Here is a 22,414-nt window from a genome sequence, read left to right on the forward strand (position 1 = left end):
CTATGTTCTCCCTCCGAAAATGACGTCGTTTTGCTTAAATATGGTTAAGGTTGGATATTATATTGATGAATGACGCTGTTTTAACCCTGAACCCTATTTTGGGTCGAGCTGTTGCGGTTTTAGACTTTTAAACCCAATTTTTTTCCCTAAACCCTAAACCAAATCCTTTTTTTAATACTAAATTTAATATTAATCTTTTCTTTAGCCATATGTTTTTTATTTATGGTTTTTATAATTTTTCTCAACGCTAAATTTAATTTTTTGTATGTGTTATTAATAAATACTATTTCATTAGTGTCTAATTACCTGTTATGATATTATAGTATTTCGTGTTTTTAATTTATTCATTAGACTTATTTCTATATTAATATCTTACTTATTTGTATACTAGACTTATATTTTACTATAGTATTATGTGTTATTAACTTATTATATTATATTTATTTCTATACTAGTGTCTAACTACATGCAATTACAATAAAATATTGCATGTTATTATATTATAGTAGTGTCTAACTTATTTATAGCTTATTACTATACTAGACTTATTTCTATACTAGTGTCTAATTTATTTCTATACTAGACTTACACTATAGTGTCTAATTACATATTATTAAACATTATTTTTTTTTTTTGATAAACATTATTATTAAACATTATTATTACATGTTATTATACTAGTGTCTACCATATTTCTAACTTGATTATATACTAAACTTATTTATAGTGTCTAATTACGTTATGATATTATAGTATTATGCATTTTCCAACTTATTATACTAAATTTATTTCTATACTAGTGTCTAACTCATTTCTATACTTGATTATGTATGGTATAAATACTATGATGTTTACTTATACTGAAGTATTAGTCTATTTATATTATAATATAAGTATATATTTTATAATAATTAGCTCCAAAAGTATATTATTAAATTTAACTATATAAGTTCTAGTTATATAACTATACTAGTATATCTTATCAATATATAAATAATATATATTTTTATAACATATATACACTATCGGAGTTAGAGTCAGAGTCGAATTTTTAGATTTTTGTTCAGCTCTAAACATGATACATGAAAATCATTTAATATAAGATTCACATTAGAAATCATAGACAATTTAATATAAGAACTGATAAACATCTAAGTTTAAGCAAAGTGCTACAAAAAGGCCACACTGAAACCTCTAGAGGATGTGATACAAAGTGCTACAAGGAGAAATCCGGTTGTAATGAATTTTTAATGATGTCATTAATTCTTTAATCTTTATAGTAAACATATGACATAGTCCATCATAAGCACATGGAATAATTCAAATTTTAATATTTATCATAGCAACATGATGAATAGAAAATAATATTTAAAAGATAGTAAACACCACAGTTGATGCATTTTGCAATATGGTTGAAGCCTAACGTTGCGATTGACCGGCTCATAATAGTGGCTTAGGCATCGATACGGTGATGATGTCTTTGAAACCCCCAAGAGGAAAATAGAAGAAGCCCCCAAGAAGCTCATGGTGTCTGTAGGGAAATCCCCCGTGTGGGTTGCACTCTTGCCAGCCTTACTCAAATAGTACGCACAGATCAACACACGAAGGGTTCATTTCCCCGCCACAGGAGCAGCAAGCTACGGCGGGCACCACTGTCTTCCTTTGGTGGCAGGCTTGTTGCCCTCCACGGTGAGGCCCTCTCAATTGGTGGGATCGTTCCCCGCCACCAAAGGAAAAATGGCTAAAATGAAATTCTCTACATCGAACAAAATCCACTGTTCACTGGGTCATAGCTGCTAATTTTATATCTAGGATAGATATTTATCTCAAGGCAGTTTTTGCTGCTAATGACGGCTTCCCTCCGAGCCAGAAAGCATCCACTCTGTCCATTAATCTTGTACCATATGCATGAATGCATGTTATAAACTACGCAGTGACAATCAATACAAAACTTAAATTGAGGACCATTTTGATCAAAACTTATAAAATCAAGAACTGTTTTGGCCATACATTTTAAGAACATAATATAAATAATTAAATTTACATCTTATCAGTTTAAGCATTTGGAACAATTGATCATTTCACAATAAATTACAAAATCAACGATAATGTTGTACGTGCAATCATTTTTCCTGTGTCAAAGAACCACTTACATTATACAAAACCAAGTCTAAAAACTTGCATTGTCATAATTCAGAAAATTATTAGGTAATCCAGATGATGTGACATTCCCGTAGTATCACAATATACCGTGTGAATTAAAATGGATACTTTTAAGCATTAATAGCATTAATTTTTTATTGACATGGTTTGTGATATACTGAGAACCAAGTATCCGTATTACAGTACAGGAGTACCTAATTATTACTCCATAATTTATAATTAAAATCCAGTACACATTCACATGATGTACAGAGAGTTTGCAGACATGATGTACACAGTACAATCAGTTCATAAAAGTAGTTTATAGGGTCCCACACAATGCACGAAGTCAACTTCCAAACAACTATGACAGTTTCTACACAACACAAGCATTAAACTTTATACATATATTTCCTAGTCATTGCACAGATTGTTGCCTATACACCATATAATACAGATCAAAAGAGGTATATTGACTGATTTTCCCATCGTCCTCGATGAAAATCAAAACAAAACCAGTAGTCAAGACAACACCAAAAAGAACATTAACCATCTTTCCTTTGCCTTTTCCATAAAAAACATGGTCCTCCAAATTTTTAATTCTACTCAACCATTTTTGGTAAAAGTTGTAGTCCACGATCATAAATTACTTCATCATGCCAAGAGAAAAGGCAGCATCGTACATCCCACTGCATTGAAATCCAAAAGTAACAATTAGAGTGCATCTATTATTAGGTAGGCATGTGATATGTATTCAGTTTGAATGTAAACAACGTGCACACACTCATGAGGCTGGTACACCAAAACAAGTGTGTTCATCAAATGAGGTAAATTTTACCAAATTTTGATCCCATACAGTTTCAAATGCAGATTTTACAAATTTAAAGATCATTCATAAAAATGAGGACCGTTACAAACCTCAAGGATCATTTGAAACTCACTACTCCTGTTGGTACTATTCACCTCCTTCAAGGGTGAGTTGAGGTTTTCTATGACTATATTAAACAGAGTCAAATTAAAGCATGCATGGGTGCTTTCCAGTATCATACCTAGCGCATCCCAAAAATGGGTGATAGCGTTCCTCCCCACTTCTTCCTACCTTTCAATGATGACACGGCTCATCTTAAAAGAGACCACTGTTATTCATGAAATAACTTTTCCGGGTTCGCTATGGAGTTTGGAACAATGGACTTCTACCTCTGTGTTAGGGTTTTCGATTTGAGTAAATCTTTGGCTTTATCTTTCTTCTTCTTCCATTAATATTGAAAGAGGGTTTGTTGAATAGTGCAACATCATTTAGGGCGCCTAGGTGTAAAAGTGCAACTTTGAAAATTTTATGTTATAGTGGATTTTATTTTACAGATGATGACAATGATGACGAGGCATTACAAACATGTGTCCAAAGCCTATTGGTGTAAGAGTTTCACTCAGTTGAAGTGTCGTTATATAGGACACTAACTAACTCTGACAGAGTGATAACTCGATCAATTTCTAAACCTCACAGAATAAAATGTTAAATTGATACCAGAGGGAGTAACATGTTCAAAAGGCAAACCAACGAGATTGTTTCAGTAATTAACACTACTTTGTACTAAATGAATGGAAATCCTAAGTTCTAGCATCGAACTAGAATAATTCTTTATCACAATAAAAATACACAAGATAAAACACCATATTAGGATAAAAAGAGATGTTATATCTCCCACTGACTTTACCCTAGTTGACATGTTATGTACCACTAAAGAGTAATATGTCCTAGAGACAACCAGGATGATAATTTCAGTAAATAAAGCTTGAGAAAAGCAATCGACAGTTAATCCTAATCCAACCTTGTTTTGGCACTAACAAGTAAGCTAATTCTCGATAAAATGCCCTATAGAGTGTGAAAACATAGATTCCAATGTGCGCATGTACACACACAGACACACTGGTATCTTATATGTATGCTATATGTGTTTTACTAACAAAAAAATGCAGTTCTTGGATTGAACTTTTACTCTGATGAAAAGCAAATTCATAGAACCACCAGCAGAAAATTTTAGTGACCCATTAGTTCTGAATCCGCTGCACCAATTGAGGTATATTTTTAAAATGCTCTCTCCTAGTGGCATGAGCCACTTTAGAAAGAATAATATATCAACTAAACCATTTAGAAATAATATCCATTTTTTGTTAATCTTGTCGTTGTAAAATATTTTATATGTTTATGTGTTAATATTTAGATGATCAGTTGACAATGAGGACTCAAAAAGTGTAGTAAACAGGTTCCTTAAGAGAGACCCATATCAGGTGAAAACCATGTCCCCATTAATTTGGCTGTCAGTGTCCTAGAACTTGTTGACAAAGTTCCTCTTTAAAACTCAAAAACAGGCAGCTCAATGTTTGTATAAAACAGGATATTTGCACCTACAACATATCTTTGTGAATTAGATAAAATGATCTCAGATAGCATAGAAAATCTTTGTGCCATTACACTATAATTGAGAGCTTTGGGAGAGTGCCAACGTTTACTTCAGGAATTAAACGTGGCTGTACTGACAAACTAAACTCTAGCTGTCAAAATATAAAACATGAAGTTAAGAAATGAGAAAAGGAGTTTGTACCATGGAAATAATAATAGGGGCGGTGTAATAGCAACACAAACAAGATCTTCCTATTTCTGTGGCTTCTTCCAGAGTACTCCAATCTTCTTTAGCATGTTAATATTTTTCTTCTTCAGTAAATCATCCTCCGTCTCTTCCGAGTAGGGTGAAGTAAACTTCCCTGCAACCAAATTATAATTGCTGTCCAAGGATCCAGTTCTCTCCATTACCTTTCCATTATTTCCTGCCGAAAGAATGGCTGCTGCTGCTTCCGCAGCCTTCCTCCACTGGTCAGACTGCACCTTTAGCCTTCTCAACTCCCCTTGCATTTCTGAATTTGCTGACTGTGCTGCCTCCAGCTGCTCAGTCACCATTGCCGCTGTTCTGTTGCTCTTATCTGCCTCCTCCATCACAACTCCAAGCTTCACAAAAGCCTCTCGCTCTGCAGACTTTGCTGCCTCTACTTCTGCAATAACCTCATCATTCACGTTTGCCCTGCTCATTTCCCTCTTGTTGATCTCCAATTTCATCATTTCGTTTTCCTCCATTATACTCTGTAATTCTGTCTCCTTATCCATCAAATTGGCCCTCAAGTCTGCAATATGTTCATTTAATTTCTTTAGATCTTTTTCCAGTTCATATTCTTTCTGGTATAAGAGGTTCTTCTCAAGTTTTGAATTCAACCCCTCATTCTCCTCCAAAACACCCTGTAATTCAGTTTCCCTATCCATCAGGTTTGATTTCAACTCTTCAACATCAGCTTTTGTGTTTTTTAGTTCTGCCTCCAGTTCAGCCTCTCTCAGATTTGACCCAGATTTTATCTGCTCCATGAGTTCATAAGCACTTCTTATCTGCACTGCACTTCGAATTTGTTCTTCATGGTATTTGGTCTCAGCACTTTCTAGAGCAGATCTTAGTCGTGCCACCTCAGGCTTCAAAGAATGAAGTTCTGCTTTAATATTCATTGATTCCCTCATCTCTTGAGTTCTTAGAAGTTCCAGCTCAAGGCTATGTTCAACTGAAGGATTCTGGTAAAGGTCGCCACTAGCATTTTTTAGGTCTGCCTCTAGTTTTCTTACAAGTCCCTCTAGTAAGTTGGCACGTACCTTTGACTGGTCTAACTCCAAGGCAATTGAGTTGTAAGCTTCAATGGCTTTCAACCTATCTGACCCGAGCACCTCTACAGTTTTTTTAGCAGTTTCCAGTTGCAGCAGAGTTTCCATAACCATTGCTTCGGCCTGGGCTTCTGATTCTTTGCAATCTTGTAGCTGATTTTTCATGTTCTCCACTAGAGAAAGAGTTTCTGCAAGGTTTCCTTTTAAACTCTGCAGCTCTGCATTTGCTAATTCTACCTGCTTGGGTTGTGTAGCCTCAGATTCAGCTACCATTTCAAGCTGGACTTTAAGCTGCTGAATCTCATTAATGGCAGAGGTCAAGGCATCTGACTCAACTGAATTCTGCTTCAGGACAGCCTCGAGCTCAGACAGCCTAGCTGGATCCTGTTCTTGAGAGATCTTTTGGTGCTCAAAAATATGAGCTTCCCCAGAATCAGACACCTGCAGAAGCTGCTGCTGGGACTCTTCGAGCTTTGAAGACAGGACCAATAGTTGCTTCTTGGACTCCTCAGCATCTTGCTGGGCTTGCTGCTTCCATGACTCGGATAAACTCAGCTGATCCTCTGTCTTCTTCAGTTCCTCTCGAAGTTGAGAAACCTGGGATTCCAATTCAGATATTCTGCTTGGGCGCTTCTTCTAGAGCAAGAAAGATGCAAGTTTAGAAATCCTAGAGAACTTTCAACTCTACCTTTGTAGGAAACATCCAGAAACTATCATGCAACATATGTACTCCCACTTCTATAGAAAAAGAGAAGCACTGGAGTAACAGTTATGCAATGGAGAGTAGATAAACAAATGCCACTATTACATAATTACAGATGAAGAGAAATATGCCATGTAGTAATCAAATACAGATCAGGAAACAATGCAGTAATAAAGAAAGTTTTACATGGTTAAGCAATTGCCTACATTCACAAACAATTGGAAAAAAAAAAAAAAAAAGCTACTTTTAAAAATGAATTAGAAAGCTTCCCTCTGTGTTCCCCTCTAACTTAAGAAATGAAATATGTAACTTAATTCTTATACATGCCCCCTTGAGATTGTTAAACACAACTTATCTGAAAAGCTTAAACTGATGGGAAGAGATAGATTTAATCATTTATATTTATCTTAACAGAGATCAACAACAAATTTAGTGTTAAATAAATAGATATACATATACATATGCAGACATACATATATATTTATTATATATATGACCCATACAATTTGATATTAAGCACTGTAGAGGGGAGGCAGGCCAAGTTTTGTGGCACACTTTCCCAGATAGAAAGTCTTTCACCTGACAAGATTTCTCCATCAATATGCAAACATAGAGCATTAACAATGTACAGAGCAGTTGAAAAGGGCAAAACCAACTTGCCCAACCTTGCATAGAAAATCCACACAAAGGGACTAAGAGAAGAAAACCTACATTAATATAACACTAGTTGCCAGGAACATCAAGATAATCTCAACAATAATTTGACATTGAGTTAATTGATTGTGCATTCCTAATTTCTGAACACACATTTATCAAAGGGGAGAAGAGACCAGGATTCTCATAAATAGTTGCTAGTCAGTGCTTGCACATACATCCAAACACAACAAGCTTAACGCTTAGGCTATTACAGCAGGGTTAGTGGAATCAGCTATTAAGAGTACCTCAGACACAGGGCTCCTTGGTGATCTGCGCTCAACAACTTTTGGGCTTCTGTCTTTCAGTATTCTGCTAGTTTGAGTCAAAGCAGATGTAGAGTCAATCTCTAATGCAGCTGGCTTGAGTTGGCGTACGACTCGAGAAGAAATCTTCGGAGGCACTTCTGAGGAGCTACTTCTGACATTAAAATAAGTGATATGGCAATCAGTCATGAGTTATAAATGGTATCAGAAATCACAAACTTCTATGGGGATAGAAATACCTTAAAACAAAAATAATTTAATCATGACATACATGAGTGACAATCTCATAAGGTTTGGCAGAAACCACTTCATCAATATATTTTAGATCATACTCTCAGTCAGCCAGCTAATTGATGGACGAGCCATCTGTGACATCCTCACTGATAAACTTTTATTCAATTATGCTTTACCAGGAAGTACATGGACATATAAGAGATTATTTCACTTAGTTATGAAAATTCTGATAATGATATATTGGATCAATCAGAACTATACATTCCAACTCTATTGATTGCAGATGTCAAATTTGAATGTATTTTTTATGACAAATAAAAACTAAACACTTCAAATTTGAATATATGTCATGCACTTATATTACGCTTGGGAAAACGGTGTTCTTGTACTTTTGAGAGAAAGAGAGAGTGGAAAGAGAAATTTCAAACACTGCCAATATCCATGGAAAATTTCTTTGTTTTACAGAATCATCAGTCAATAAAAAGTGATGCTATCTATCTTCATTTTAACCAGCATCTTCTCATCATCCCTTGTTGCATAATCAAAAGACTGGAAAAATATTAGTTATTTTTCATTAAGAAAAAATCTATTTACAAGCCTGTTTAATGATACACTAGACACACTACTGATTTGGAAGTATGTCGCATCAGCTAATATGAAAAAGTAATGGTATTTTTATCATATTTTATAAATCATCATAATGGGTCCCACAATGAGTGGTAAACAACACCGACTCGTAAGTTGCAGAATTCTTTCACTTATCTGTCGATCATTTGATGGAGCATCAAGAGATAAAGCAAAGTAATGGTAAAAAAAAGATGATGAACATAACCGTTGGCTCAAGTGGTAAGGGCTTTGGTCTTGGTAGGATGCTCCCTCTAGGTCTAAGATTTGAACCCTAGTAAAAACAATTTCTATGGACCATCAGACGGAAAATTTCCTCTTCAACTACCCGAGGTGCACTTGAGGAAAAATTCTAGCTTAGGGCTTGTGCACCCGGTGTTAATAAAAAAAAAAAACTGATGAATATCATTTTTCTTCAATAAATGGTTCTTAAACTTTTTGTGTTAGGAGCTTTAGATTAGCATAGGAGACCACTCCTTAAAAGTTTATTAAAATGAATAGGAGCATTAACAATATCCAAAGCTTAAGCCTGTTATTTTCATGCAAGTCACTTTCTCACACTTCACTATTTCTGCATAGGTATTCCACATAGCGGCTGGCAGATAACACTCACTATGTATATGAAAATTAGACCAAAAAATTTTGAAAAATGAAACACACTTGTGATGTGTAATTAAGACTTCTTAAGCTTATGGGCCATCTAAGAAGCTATGCCACTTGCATCTTCCCCAGGAATGCCCCAGGTCGGATGTATTCCAGAACCCACAAATGTAGACAATGAAATGCAAAGTGATTACCACTGCTCCACTGAACTTCAAATTTAGTTGGTGAAAATTTTCTTCGTATAGAAATCTAAAATATTTGAGTATTTAGTGCTGAGAAACGATGGTTTAAATAAACAAAATGATACTATAAGTTATCAAAAGAGGTCAACTATGCATGTAGTTAGCCTTACCTCTAACAACAAAGGTCCCCCATTCCACAGCGGGGATAGATGGTATATAATTAGAATAACAAAGGTATGCAGCAAATAAGCCAGCAATCCATCATAGTTATAGAAATGATAATATTCCTTATTCTGCCCAGGACTTGGACTTGCTGGGGCCCTCTATGTTCCCTTAACTGCATCGAGGTCCCAGCATAGACCCATGTCAATGCAGGGGACAAAAACAGATAGCTAAATCTTTGTTTTGCAACTTATGAGCCATGGTTTGCCAACATCAGAAAAAAGGATCCTCAATAGTAATTTAGACTGTGAAAGTTGCATGATCGCATTGGTAACAGTGATGTGCAGTACACATAAGAATATTCCAAGGAAAGAGAAGATAAACCTACGAAAAATTTACGAATGGATGAAGCACTAAAAGATAAAGAATCTCTGGCATTACATTCAAAAAATTAAACTAATGCCATCCATAACCAGTATTAATGTTAGATTTCGGTTATACACCCATGCAGTCAGTTTGTTCTAACAGACAAGAAATGGCCTAGATGGCAAAAAGTACAAATGGTATTATTTGAATTTAAACACAAGAAATGGCTCAGAAGGCAAAAAAAATATAAATGGTATGATTTGAATTTAAACAGCATTACCCGGCCAGCCTCATCTAACCCTTCAGTTTTACGAAGCAACATCACAAGAAGCCTCCAAAAGGAAGAGAGTAAACAAGCATTTGAGGTTACCTTGGTTTCGCGGTCTGCATGATTTAACAGCCCCTCTAGGAACAAAGCGCAAATGAGGTTGATGTATAGGCTCCGCTACTTTAATGCTGCCTGACCCACAAAGGCTGTCACAGTTCAGGGGAAAAGAAAAAACAGAGGCGAGGGAATCCAATGCGAATTAACATGATAAAATTAATGGGCTCATGATAGAGGACATGTGCTACTTATCATCCTATTGTAAGCCACAAAGGCAGAAGATATACTCCTAACCATAAATTTGATAGAAATTAAAAATTAAATAAAGAAAAACTCCACAAAAAAAGCCATAAAAGTGGCGCCAGAGGATGTTGAAAACGTTAATAAAACAGTACTAAGTAAATTTCAACTTCACCTACCCATGTTGTTTTTTTGTATCCAACATGCTGAAAACCCGTTACTCAGTTATATCGTCAAAAGGGACCACTGCTACAGGAAAAGTACATAAAATCACAGACATAACCCTATATTATCTTCACACGAGAGACAAGAACATAAAATGGTAAACTTTGTCCATAGCGTGACATATATATCCCCTCCAGTTTCGCCGTGAAGAAATGAGAGGACTGTATAACGTGGGGTTTTGACATTTTTTGGAGACAAAAAAGCTCTATGAAACCGCTCTAAGCGTATGATTTTGTCTCTGAAAAGCCAGAAAACAACATCGATCAGTCCATTCGATTCTACAGACATTACTATTACGGAATCTTTTTCTCGTTTAAAAAAAAAACAAAGAAAAAAAGATAACTAGATATTTTATAAAAAAGATAACTAGATATTTTATGGACCATTTTGAAGGAAATGAGGAAAATTATATGCGTAAATAGATATTTTAGGGGGCGATTAAACCTGGAAACAAAGGCAAACAGATCTAAAGCATATGGAAGGAAACGAGGAAAATAAATCTGTGAAAAAACTCAGCAAAAGCAAGCAATTGGGTAGAAAATATCAACGAGAACATAAGGCGCCCTCTGAGAAGGTTATTTTATAGGAAAAAGAAAGTTAAAGTTGGAAAACTACAAGCAACCTTTTTGAGACTCGGTTTGCGTTTCAAGCCTGCAATATCGAGGTCTCGAGCTAGAAGAAAGAGCTGCAACGTGTCAGTTCTCGGCAGAACAATTTTTTCCTACACGAAAAAAATTAGATTTCGTCCAAAAAGAACTTCAAAAGAAAAAATGAAATATCATTACAATCAGAGAAAGAAAATAGAAACGTAATTAAAAGGGATGAAGCACTACAATGAGTCAGAAATTGAGAGTAAAAAATACAGAGAAAATATTAAAAAAAAAAAGAAGCATATAACCTCGTTTGGATGCCGTGAAAACGTGAGAAACTAGACAGCAAAACATAATGCAGCAATAAAGCGAGGCCTTTTATTTTGTTTTCTATGTTCTTGTTAGAGTGGTGAACGGGGAGAACATTTGGGGTGGAGAAAGAGGAAGCAGAAAAAGAGATCAGCATTACGTATCTTCGTTTACCTTACGAATCTTTTGAAGAAGCTGGTGAGATTGCGAGAGAGATTCTGAACTATTGTTCTTTCAGAAAAGCAGATTGGTCGTTCTAAACAAATGTGTTGTAGCTGCTTGTGCTGCTTCTTCTTCTTCTTCTCTACCTTGCTGCAGTTTCCGAGGCACTCTCTCTCTGTCTCTCTCACAGCATCTTTTGCCTTCTGAAACAGTGGGGTCGGAGAGTAGAGTGAGGGAGACAACACGGGGTAAAGACTGCCAGCATTCCCCTCCGTTCTCTATAAAATTTTAAAAATTAACAGACATCATTCTTAAAATTTTATTCTAAATTTTACTAATTTTTTAAAAATCTCATTAATTTCATTTTCTATACATTTTTTATTCTATTAAAATAATTTTTTCCTATTCTTTTTTTATTATTCTTTTCTCTTATTTTTATTTACAACTTAACTACTCACTCTTTTATATTTTTCCTATTTTCAATAATATCAACTTCCACATAAGTTTTAAAACACAAATCTGATTTTTTATTGTGATAAGAAAATAATTTTAAAATTATTATAATTTTACAAATAATCAATATTCATCTTTTCTAATAATATTTTATTTGTAATGAATAAATAAAAAACAAAATTATCGTTTTCTTACCAAATCTAACGATAATTGAAATGATCTAACTTTTAGAAATGTACGAAGGAAATTAATAGATAAATAAATATTTTTCACACGTTAAGAAAATTACACATTTGATAGAAATTCATACTCAATAACTGAAATATAAACTTGAAAAGAGTTAAAATACATCTATAATTTTTTTTATCAATTCTACGTACAATATTCTATTATTGCCCATTCACAATAGCCCCTAAATACAAATTTAATGTGTGAACCATAAAACTATATTATAATTACAATTATTGAAAATGCCCATACACTGGTCTCAAAAGTTTAGTACAAGTCGCTATAAGATTGCTCAGAAGTTTTCAAAATAAAATGCCAAAACAAATAACTACAAGATCGAAATCAAAATAATGAAACTAGTTTTCTCAAGTTTTCTCTTACGCCTCTCCAAATCAATTTATAGTCGATGTCTATTGGTTTAAAGGTTCATTGAAGCTTGTATCTTATGAAATTCGATTTTTAATCGGTTAATTGTCTTTTGGCTATATGTTAATATTTATAGATCATACTAACTGAAAAATCCACAAGCTTGCCCAGCTTGCATAATTGATAAGTATTGAAATCTATTAGCACAATAGTAACACAACAATTTAGCAAATGAAACCACCAACAAATGCAAATTTATCTCATAGTTTTGGCAACTGAAAAATCAATGTTCATCATTATCCTTAATATGAGCAGTTCGTCGACATACTTTAATACCACAATAACATAATGGGTATTCATTTTTATGATAGTTCCATGAACGTGAGATATTGCTAGTGCTACTACTTGACCCAGGTATTGGGTAGTATTATCTTTTATTTTGCGTCAAGTTTGTAGACAAACAATAAGTATTTCCATTGTCGACACTTAACTTTCTCTCGTGACGTCCCCAAACGTACCCAAACCATTAACTCATACAAAGTGACTCAAGAAAGGAATTGTAACACATAGGAAAAAACAACATGTTCGAATGGCTGCAATAATCAATTACCTTTGTGATTGGCCGTCCAGATTACTATGTTATCTAGTAGGTTACAAATTTTTCATGTTTCCACTCAACTTTGTTATCATCACAATTAGGGGGGAATACACAACCAAAAACCCATATACGTTTAAGAATATAAGAATATAAAAACAAAAATGAGAAAGTAAGGAGTTATAATCAAAATAGAAATGAGAAAGTAAGAAAATAATGATCATAACATAAAGTAATGCTAAATGAACCTTTCGAGTTCTCATCCGCTTCTATAACGAATGTGTGTTTCATGGGGCTCAAAATGATTTTTTTTTAATTTACAGCATTTGTAAGATAGGAGGCCAACCTCGAATGGCTGCAAAACCTTAAACCCCAGTTGCCTTTTGTGAAAACTATTATAAAATACTTGGTGGTCATCTGAGTTCAGATTACCTTGCCATATCGATGGAGCCCCATTAAAAATACTTATGAATTAACCCCCTCTTATATAGTAATAGAACTAGGGTTGTGTTCCAACTCCGACAAAGTCAGAGTTGTGTTTTCTGACCTTAGTTGGAGGAAGATTTTGACTCTGACTTCAACTCCAAACATAGTCAGAGTTTGACTCCAATCGGAAGTCGGGGTTTCGATTGCCAATTGGAGTTCTATGCTCCAATGAGTTAAGGGGCCCATTGCCCCCATTGGGCCAATTCCTAACCTAAAAATTTTAAAAAAAATGAAAAAAATAATGTAATATATCATTCAAAACCCCTATACAATAGTTCAAAAACTAAATAACATATAGCCATAGGGGTAGGCCAATAAGTTATAACAATCTTTTTTTTTTTTTTTTTTAAAGAAGAGATGAAGGTCACATGTCCACGAGTGACCCCCTCCCAATTTTATTAATAGCCCTCACTTATGACGGAGGAAAACCGTGGTTACAACCTGATGCTTGGGGGTTACAGAAAGACCAAAATCCAGGCATCAAAAACAAAGGACACCTAAACAAAATACAAAGGATAAAATGAATCCTAGACCCAGAACCAGACTTAAGAAAAAAACACCTGCAAAAGAAACCACCAACAAAGTAAGGATAAAGCAATGCAAACCAGAACAAAAGCATACCTGGAAAAGCCACTACGAAGTACGAAGATAGGGAATGCCAAGTCTATCCATACGGAGAAGACCCCTAAGGTTACTTGGCAAACCTTGATCCCCTGCCCACTCCGTGTTCAAACCTCCAGCTCCTTGCTTGACAAGAGAGTCTGCCACAGCGTTACCTTCACGATAAATATGTTTCATCGTATACTTCATGCATGAAAGGTAGCCATGTAATTCATCCCAAAAATCCTCTAAGTACCAAATATTACAAGTTCCTTTAGTGACCCAAATGACAAGGAGTTGAGAATCAGTCTCAATCTGAATCCTAACAAACCCAAGCTGATAACAACGACGAACCCCTTCCACTAAGCTTCTCATTTCAGCAAAATTATTGGACCCATGTCCCAGAAAAACAGAATAAGCAGCCAGAAGCTTACCACCTGCATCTCGAATCACACCCCCTGCACCTGCCATCCCCGAGTTTCCCAAACTACTTCCATCAATATTAAGCTTCACCCAATCCTGAGGGGTTCAAGTCCACCGCATCACTCGGACCTTCTTCGGGATCATAGGTAAAACTGGGATATCCAGGCGAGTAAGAATATTTACATCCTTGTTGGAAATCTTGGAAACTCTTATAGTCAACTGCATAATATTCCTAATCCAATATTTAATAGCCTGCCAGACCTCCTCAGCCATGTAATACTTCTCTTCATATCTAGCTTTACATCTCCTCTTCCAAATCTTCCAAGAAATAATAGAGGGGATGAGCCCAAAAATAATCCCTAGCTGTGAAGACTTGCTAGCACGTCGAAACCAAAAATTTATTTGCTCTTTCCAAGTTTGGAAAACCCCCATATAAACACCTAAGTGAGTCGCAGCCATACGCCAAATTTTCCTAGCAAAATCACTAGAACAAAGAACATGATTCAGATCCTCTAGATGACCCCGAGAACAGCAGTTGCATTTAGAAACTATGGGGATACCAGCCATTCTGATCTTATCGTCCACACTCAAACAATTTTGAATAGCCTTCCACATCATAATGGAGATTTTCTTAGGGAGATTATTATGCCAAATCCAAGTAGCCCAAGGTAAGGAAGGCGCGTAAACCCTTATACAATCCCAAGCATTTTTTGTAGTAAAGTTTCCATCATCTGCTTTCAACCAGATTAAAACATCCTTACCATCCTTTCTATTAGCCAAAAACTGATACAAATCAATAGTTTTTTGATGACCTACCAGCCTTTCTGGAAGAGAGATATCCCACCCATTTTCCAGACGACACTCTTTAATTTTCAACTCAGGATTTGTCAAAACAGGGTAATTGCAATGAAGAGGACCCCCCCTCCTCCCAATTATCATACCAGAACGAAATATTTCCTTCTCTCACCAACCATTTAGATCTATTTAAAACCTCCGGAATGCATCTGGCAATCGACTTCCAAAAACGAGTTCCCTTATTGGGCTCCAAAAGGGATAAATGGTTACCCCTAGCATACTTTTCTCTAAAGAAGTGAGCCCATAAAGAGTTACCTTTAATGAGGCGCCAGGCCAATTTCCAATGTAAAGCCTCTTGAATATCGCTAAAATCCCTGATGCCCAAGCCTCCTTCATCAGGAGGTCTACAAATATGAGTCCAAGAAATCCATTTCTTTTTTCCTTTACCATCAGAGTCACCCCAAAAGAAGGAACTCAAAATTCTGTTAAGAGCTTTGATCACAACCTTTGGAACATGTAAAACAGCAAAAAGGTGAATGGCCATACTGGACAAAACATGACGGAGAAGAATAAGACGACCACCTGCAGAAAGCAGTTTCATTTTCCAACCTACGATTTTCTTTTTTACTTTCTCAAGAAGTTCACCAAAATCAAAAGCCCTCAATTTACCCACCACAATAGGCACACCCAGGTACTTAAAAGGAAAAGAACCTTCCAAAAAACCGGAGAGATGAAGAAGAGAATTCTTTCTGTAGGTCGAGATCTTTTTAGAGAAATAAATAGCACTCTTCTCCGTATTGAGGACTTGGCCAGTCCAATTCTCATAAAGCTGCAAAACCTTCATCAGATTCCTTAAAGACCTCCGACCACCATTTGCAAAAATGACTATATCATCAACATACATAAGATGAGAAATAATAGGGGTACCTCTAGCTTGAGTAAAGCGACCAATTTTTCCATGATCAAAAGATTGCTTAAGAAGACGAGATAGCACCTTTTGCATAATGACAAACAAGTAAGGAGAGAGAGGGTCTCCTTATCTCAGACCACGACCAGATTTAAAAAAACCCATGGAAGTACCATTCATATTAATGGAAAACCAAGGAGTGGTAATACACTCCTTAATCAACTCACAGAACTGAGGAGAGAAACCAAAAGAACCCAAGGCATGTAAAAGAAAGTTCCAGTTCACTCTATCATATGCTTTTGACATATCAAGTTTAACCATAATATTACCACCATTTGATTTTTTGTGAATAGAGTGAACCATCTCCTGGGTTAAACTAATGTTCTCAAAGATACTACGTCCGGGAAGAAAAGCCCCTTGCTCCTGGGAGATCATCTTAGAAAGAAGCTTAGTCATGCGACCCACTATAATTTTTGCACAAATCTTGTAAACCACCGTGCAAAGACTGATAGGCCTAAACTTGTCAAAACTAGTGGGTTTGTCCATTTTAGGAATAAGAACAATAGAAGAGGCCGTATAAAACCTGGGAAGCGACTTATTATGAAAAAAATCCAAAACAGCTTCCAACAGGTCTACATTGACAATATCCCAGCATGCTCGAAAGAAACCAGAGCCAAAACCATCCGGGCCAGGACTACTATCAATAGGAATACTGAAAAGCGCAAGCTTAATATCCTCCATAGAAGGAGAACTACACAACTCCATATTCTCCTCCTCAGTAATCACAGGGTGAATCAAATCACTTAAGTTGGGAAGCTCACGAGGGTCACTATGACCTAGAAACAAATTAAAGTAATCCACAGCAGCCTTATGAATATCAAAAGGAGTATTAAAAGAAGTGCCACCAGCTATGCACATGGTACTCACCCTTTGTTGAGTTTTAGCATTCAGATAAACATGAAAAAATTTGGAATTATTATCACCATCAGATAACCAACTTTTCTTGGCTATATGAGCAAGACGAGTGTTTTCCCTATTCATCCAAATATCCAATTCCAATTTAGAAGTCAAGATCATTTTCATCTTCCTTATTAAACCGAGCTTGGAGACGATTATCTAGATTTTCAATACGTTTCTCTAAATCAGAAATATTCTCCTTAGTTCTACCAAAAACTCGTTTATTCCAATCTTTAAGAGCCACCTTGAGCCTTTTTAATTTAATAGAGAGATTATTAAGCCCAGAACCATGCCCCTCTTGATTCCAAACCCCCTTCACCAAACGAAAAAAATCAATATGATCCGTCCGCATATACTGAAATTTGAAAGAACTAGGACCATACCTGAAAGGGTCCTCCCCCGTTTTAATAATAAGAGGAGAATGATCCGACGTAGTACGAGCCAAAACCTGATAAAACACATTAGGAAAACAATTAAGTAAGTTAGAATCAATAAAACAACGATCTAACCTTGCCCAACTGCGAGCCAAGCCGCTTTGATTGTTGCACCAAGTCATTCTCGAGCCTTTAAAGCACATATCCAACAACCCACAAGTTTGAAGACAAAGGTTGAAATCCTCCATCGCTGCAAAAAGACGGGGTGACCACCTCTTCTTTCTGAATCGTCTTTGATGATATTAAAGTCACCACAAAGAATCCACAGAAGATTTCCAGTATTCATAGCTTCCAAATTCTCCCATAGCATTTTTCTTTCTAGCTGACTACACTTAGCATAAACAACCGTAAGGATGAAATGGAACCCGTGCTCCTCAACTCTTACCGTCATAAATTGATTTGAAGCTCCCAAAAATTGAACTATAACGTTCGAATTCCACAACAACCAAATTTTACCATTTTGTGCTTCATTAGTAGCAAAGAACTCATACCTCCATTGACCCAAAAAGGAAGGGATTTTTTCCTCACTCATAAACGGTTCAGCCAAAGCAACAATACTAGGCTTATAAGTTTTGATAATATTCTTAATGCCAGTTTTAGAGGTTCTGACCCCTCTAATATTCCAAAATAAAATAGGACTGATCATAGATTAAGTTTTGAAGGACGAATTACCACCCTAGTGGAGTTCCTTTTTTGAAACTTGCCCATGGACTTGCGCGGTCGTTGTTCTGAGTCAGTGCAATACTCTTTTCTCATATCCTCCTTAAAGCTGTCTTTCTCGATTTCCTGATCTGATTGGACTTCATTATTTAGCTCCTGCACTCTCGTTTTAATAGCTTCCTCCTCATCATTTACATCTTCTATATAAACTGCATGCATGCTATGCCCAACCTTATTTTCAATGATCAAATGACACATCCCTTCATACCTCTTCACCTCGGAATGACCCCTAGGCAGATCCACTTCCGTGATAGTCTCATGAACCTCCAAACACTGGTCCATTTCCTCATCAGGTCGCTTCTCACTTTGGTCTATAAGTGTCATCTCTTCATGCACCTTCTGAGTCGCATCTCTATTCAAAGATTGTCCCTCATACGGTGCCGTATAACATGTAAGCCCAATATCTACAGTAGCAACCTCTACTTGAATCGCCCCTGCATCCTTTTAATTCTGCTCCACCATAATCAACTGCATGTCATGTGAAACCTGGATTTCTGAAGGATTTTCCTGAGCCATCATCAAATCACCTGCATTCTTTTCCAAGACCGAATCCACCTGCATAAGCGACTGCACCCGAAACTCTTCCTGAGCCTTCTCTCTTTGAGCCGAAACTTGAGAAGAAGACCCCTCTTGGTTAATCACACCCTTCTCTAAATTTTCATGTTCCTTTAAAGATTCCAAAGTTTGCTTTTCCGCTTGTTTTCCCACACCATCCTCATGCTTCCCAACTTGTTTAACCCACTGTTTCTCTCCCTTTATCTTCTTCTGCGGCTCCCCCATCTTACGACATGTTTTAGAATTGTGTCCCTGACACTTACAGAAATTACAATAAGCCGGCAAGGTCTCAAACACAACCTCCTGCCGCCAACTACGTGGAATCCCAGGTTTACCAATCTAGAAAAAGGATATTGGCTCCTTAGATGAATCAACCTCAAGGCAAACCCGAGCCCCATCTGTTGTCGTCGCACAAAGAGTAGAATTATCGCATTGTATGAATTTGCCAATGGGTGCAGTGAGCATTTTCAATACTGAAGGTTGGTAGAAATTCGGTGGTAAACCCGGTAAAAAGACCCAGACCGAAACACATGGAGGCTCAAAGTTTTCATCGAAATCCGAAATGGTCTATACAAAACTCCATTAATATCGCATGATTCCCTGGACAAAGCCTTGTTATAATCTGTCTCATTAGTCAGCCGAATGAAAACATGTCTCGGACGTTGCATTGCAGAAACCATAGGCATAGAAGACAACCCCCAGCGACTGCGTATGAAGGATCGCACCGCATCTAAAGATGGTCTCTGCTTGAGAAACTTTAAGACTATTGAAAACCGAAAAGGCTGGGCCATTCTCTCGATCTCCTCTGCCGAGAAGGTGAAAACCAGTTCACCATCTAAAGTTTTTGGCTGTCGGAAGGGAACCTCCATCTCTGGAAGTGGCTGTGGCACCGCCGAAACGAGGTCGGCGAAAGATCTGGGCTGGGCTGCCAGAGGCGGGGAGCCATCAGGGGCTGCAGCGTAACGTAGCCTTCGTTCTTAAACCTTCGAACCCTAGCAGAGCGTTTTTCAGATATGGAAAGTTTTTTACGTGTGTATGCTTTAAAAGAATTAATAAGTTATAACAATCTATTTTTTACAACGCTGAGCATTGAATGATGTAAAAATACTAAAAAGTCGCAATCATGAATAACTATATAAACACTAAAAAAATAAAAACATCATCTACAACATGGATCAGTGTCAATGGTTATACCTAAAATTAAGATAGAAAGTTGCAATCAATAAAAGGAAAAAAAATGGTAATAAAAATTTGAACACGCTAAAAGTAGAATTTGATTCTCATTTTTCACCAATAAAGATTAAAGTGTGTTATCTGTACTCCATCAATTACATCCCAACTCCCAAGGGGCATCCATATCAGACTATTAGTCATTAGCAATTATGCTAGGGTTCACAATTAGATCTATGAAATTATAAAAAGTAGAAGTTAAATAAATGAAACATTAAAAAGAAATAAATAATCATTAAAATAATTATTTAAATAAACATTAAATAATAAGAAAACAAGTAAAATAAGGTTACCTAATTCAAGCATATAGCTCTCAGCATCAATGCCTACGGTATCTAGTCCAATAGACATATCACTTATCCAATTTTATGTGCAAACGAGGGCCTCCACGGTTGACAGTGACAATGAACTCCGATAAGCATCAAACACTCGACCTCCAGTATTAGACGTTGACTCTGAGGCAACCATAGTAATAAGAATGGCTAGCACATCTCGGGTAATACAGGAAAGGATTGGATACTTGGCAGAATTAGTCTTCCACCAAGTTAATAACCAAAATACAACACTAGGTGTCTCGACAATTTCCATAAAATATCATTTAACTTCAGAAGTACACTGCATAATATTCCTCGTTGTAACGAGTTCATGATACTACTACATAATAAGATGACTTGGAGGCAAATCATCATCTGGGTGATGGTCATTTAAGGAAAATGTCGACCACGTCGGCCTCGAGTGTAAGGAGGTACCAGCTGTGGATGAAGGCTGAGCACTATTGATGTAGTGTTTGTATAAGCTATCAAAATCACTCTTTAGCGCGCTAATAAACTATGCAGCCTTCACCACCCCAAGGACAAAATTTACCCAAAATTCTATAATGGCCAACTTATATCAGGGGTCAAGAATCACAGCCACAAAGATAGAATTTTTTTTAATTCTCCAATCTTTTGAACAATCATTCATCGCCACCCCAATAGATGCACCCTTATGATCAATAATTTCTTTATACCCAATACTCCATTTTTTAAAATTTCACTCATTGTCAATGTAATGTGTTGTAATACACATGTAAGAAATATTTTGTACGGATATCCATGTGTCAGTCGTAAATGACACTCTTTGGCAAGTGGTAATAAATATCTTCTTCATCTCTATCTTCTCTTTTGTATGCATTTTTATACAATCTCACATCACCTTATACCGTGATGACAATGGAAATGGTGGCTCAATAGTTTGAATAAACTTTCGAAAGCGTCTTTTGTCGACTGTGATAAAAGGCATCTCATCAGTAATTATCATATCTACAAGCATATCTCTCAACATCTTCTCACTATATTAAGGAATGACCAGTTTCTTAACATGTGTACCATCAATGGCCATAGAAGTATCATAACAGAGCTTGGTTTGATAAGTAGCCACCAATCCCTTATGTATCTTATACCACTAACAACCATTCAAATGTGCTATTAAGACATAAGTGTCTTGCTTCTTTGAATGACATTTACAAAGTTACACACAGTGGTAGCATCTCACAATCATCATAAATTTTGGTGAAATATTCGCATGTCCAAGAACTTTTTTTAGTAGTTTGTGGTTGAGGTAGCCTTGTAGATGGAGGTAGTAGATCTATATCATCCCCAATACCCATCTCCTACTCTTGATTAAACTCATCATCATCTTCTATGTCTACTAGGAGTGAAAATCGACTACTTGCACAAGAAATAGCTGCTTTAGAAGTGGGTCTAGATCTCAATGTCAGTGTAGAAATTGTGGCATTCGGATTCTCTTGTGAAGTTCAACTAGATGAAGTATCCATATCTATCAACCTTTTTGAATTACATTGCTAATAATATGATAGTCTCCCACAACATTACCCTTTATATATAGTTATATAAAAATAAAAATAAAAATAAAATAAATAAAAATTTAAAAATTTAAAAATAAAAAAAAAATTAAAAAAAAAAAAAAAAAAACATTACCCTTTATATATGTTCATAGATTGAACGGTTACTATAAACATGTAGAAAAAAAAAAAAAAGATTTGCAAGAGACACAACGAATACATTATTGAAAATAGATTTGACAATGATTAAAAAAAAAAATTGATTAGTTTGACACATGCATTATGCACAGCATGTCGCA

At 36.0% G+C, this 22,414-nt stretch overlaps 2 protein-coding genes across 15 annotated transcripts; both read right to left on the reverse strand.

The window, feature by feature from the left end:
• Positions 1-2,419: 2,419 nt before the first annotated feature.
• LOC122294807 (interactor of constitutive active ROPs 3-like) lies at positions 2,420-11,781 on the reverse strand. 14 transcript variants are annotated; one of them, XM_043103790.1, is made up of 7 exons: positions 11,536-11,781; positions 11,085-11,183; positions 10,417-10,483; positions 10,043-10,128; positions 7,484-7,652; positions 4,746-6,475; positions 2,420-2,831 (listed from the first exon to the last, which is right to left on the reverse strand). In XM_043103790.1, the coding sequence occupies exons 4-6, from the start codon at positions 10,060-10,062 to the stop codon at positions 4,796-4,798; spliced, it is 1,869 nt and encodes a 622-aa protein (XP_042959724.1). In that variant the 5' UTR covers positions 10,063-10,128; positions 10,417-10,483; positions 11,085-11,183; positions 11,536-11,781; the 3' UTR covers positions 2,420-2,831; positions 4,746-4,795. The 14 variants fall into 14 exon arrangements, with proteins under 14 accessions (XP_042959724.1, XP_042959722.1, XP_042959717.1 ...); XM_043103788.1 differs by having other exon boundaries at positions 10,043-10,132; XM_043103783.1 differs by having other exon boundaries at positions 7,484-7,655; positions 11,536-11,780.
• A 2,972-nt stretch (positions 11,782-14,753) lies between these two features.
• On the reverse strand, positions 14,754-16,472 carry LOC122293578. Its single transcript, XM_043102125.1, has 2 exons — positions 15,785-16,472; positions 14,754-14,893 (listed from the first exon to the last, which is right to left on the reverse strand). The coding sequence occupies exons 1-2, from the start codon at positions 16,470-16,472 to the stop codon at positions 14,754-14,756; spliced, it is 828 nt and encodes a 275-aa protein (XP_042958059.1).
• Positions 16,473-22,414: the final 5,942 nt, after the last annotated feature.

The sequence above is a fragment of the Carya illinoinensis genome, chromosome 14 (assembly GCF_018687715.1).
Source record: "Carya illinoinensis cultivar Pawnee chromosome 14, C.illinoinensisPawnee_v1, whole genome shotgun sequence".
Classification (NCBI taxonomy): Eukaryota; Viridiplantae; Streptophyta; class Magnoliopsida; order Fagales; family Juglandaceae; genus Carya; species Carya illinoinensis.

What these genes read in the sequence shown, in the direction of transcription:
- LOC122294807 (XM_043103785.1), bottom strand. Translation starts at nt 10,062, where the DNA reads ATGCAGACCGCGAAACCAAG. An exon ending in ATGCAGACCGCGAAACCAAG is followed by an intron (nt 7,656 to 10,042) that starts GTAACCTCAAAT and finishes TTTTAATGTCAG; the next exon opens with AAGTAGCTCCTCAGAAGTGC. An exon ending in CAAGGAGCCCTGTGTCTGAG is followed by an intron (nt 6,476 to 7,483) that starts GTACTCTTAATA and finishes TTCTTGCTCTAG; the next exon opens with AAGAAGCGCCCAAGCAGAAT.
- LOC122293578 (XM_043102125.1), bottom strand. Translation starts at nt 16,472, where the DNA reads ATGCAAAAGGTGCTATCTCGTCTTCTTAAGCAATCTTTTGATCATGGA. An exon ending in GGCCTGGCGCCTCATTAAAG is followed by an intron (nt 14,894 to 15,784) that starts GTAACTCTTTAT and finishes AATATTATGCAG; the next exon opens with TTGACTATAAGAGTTTCCAA.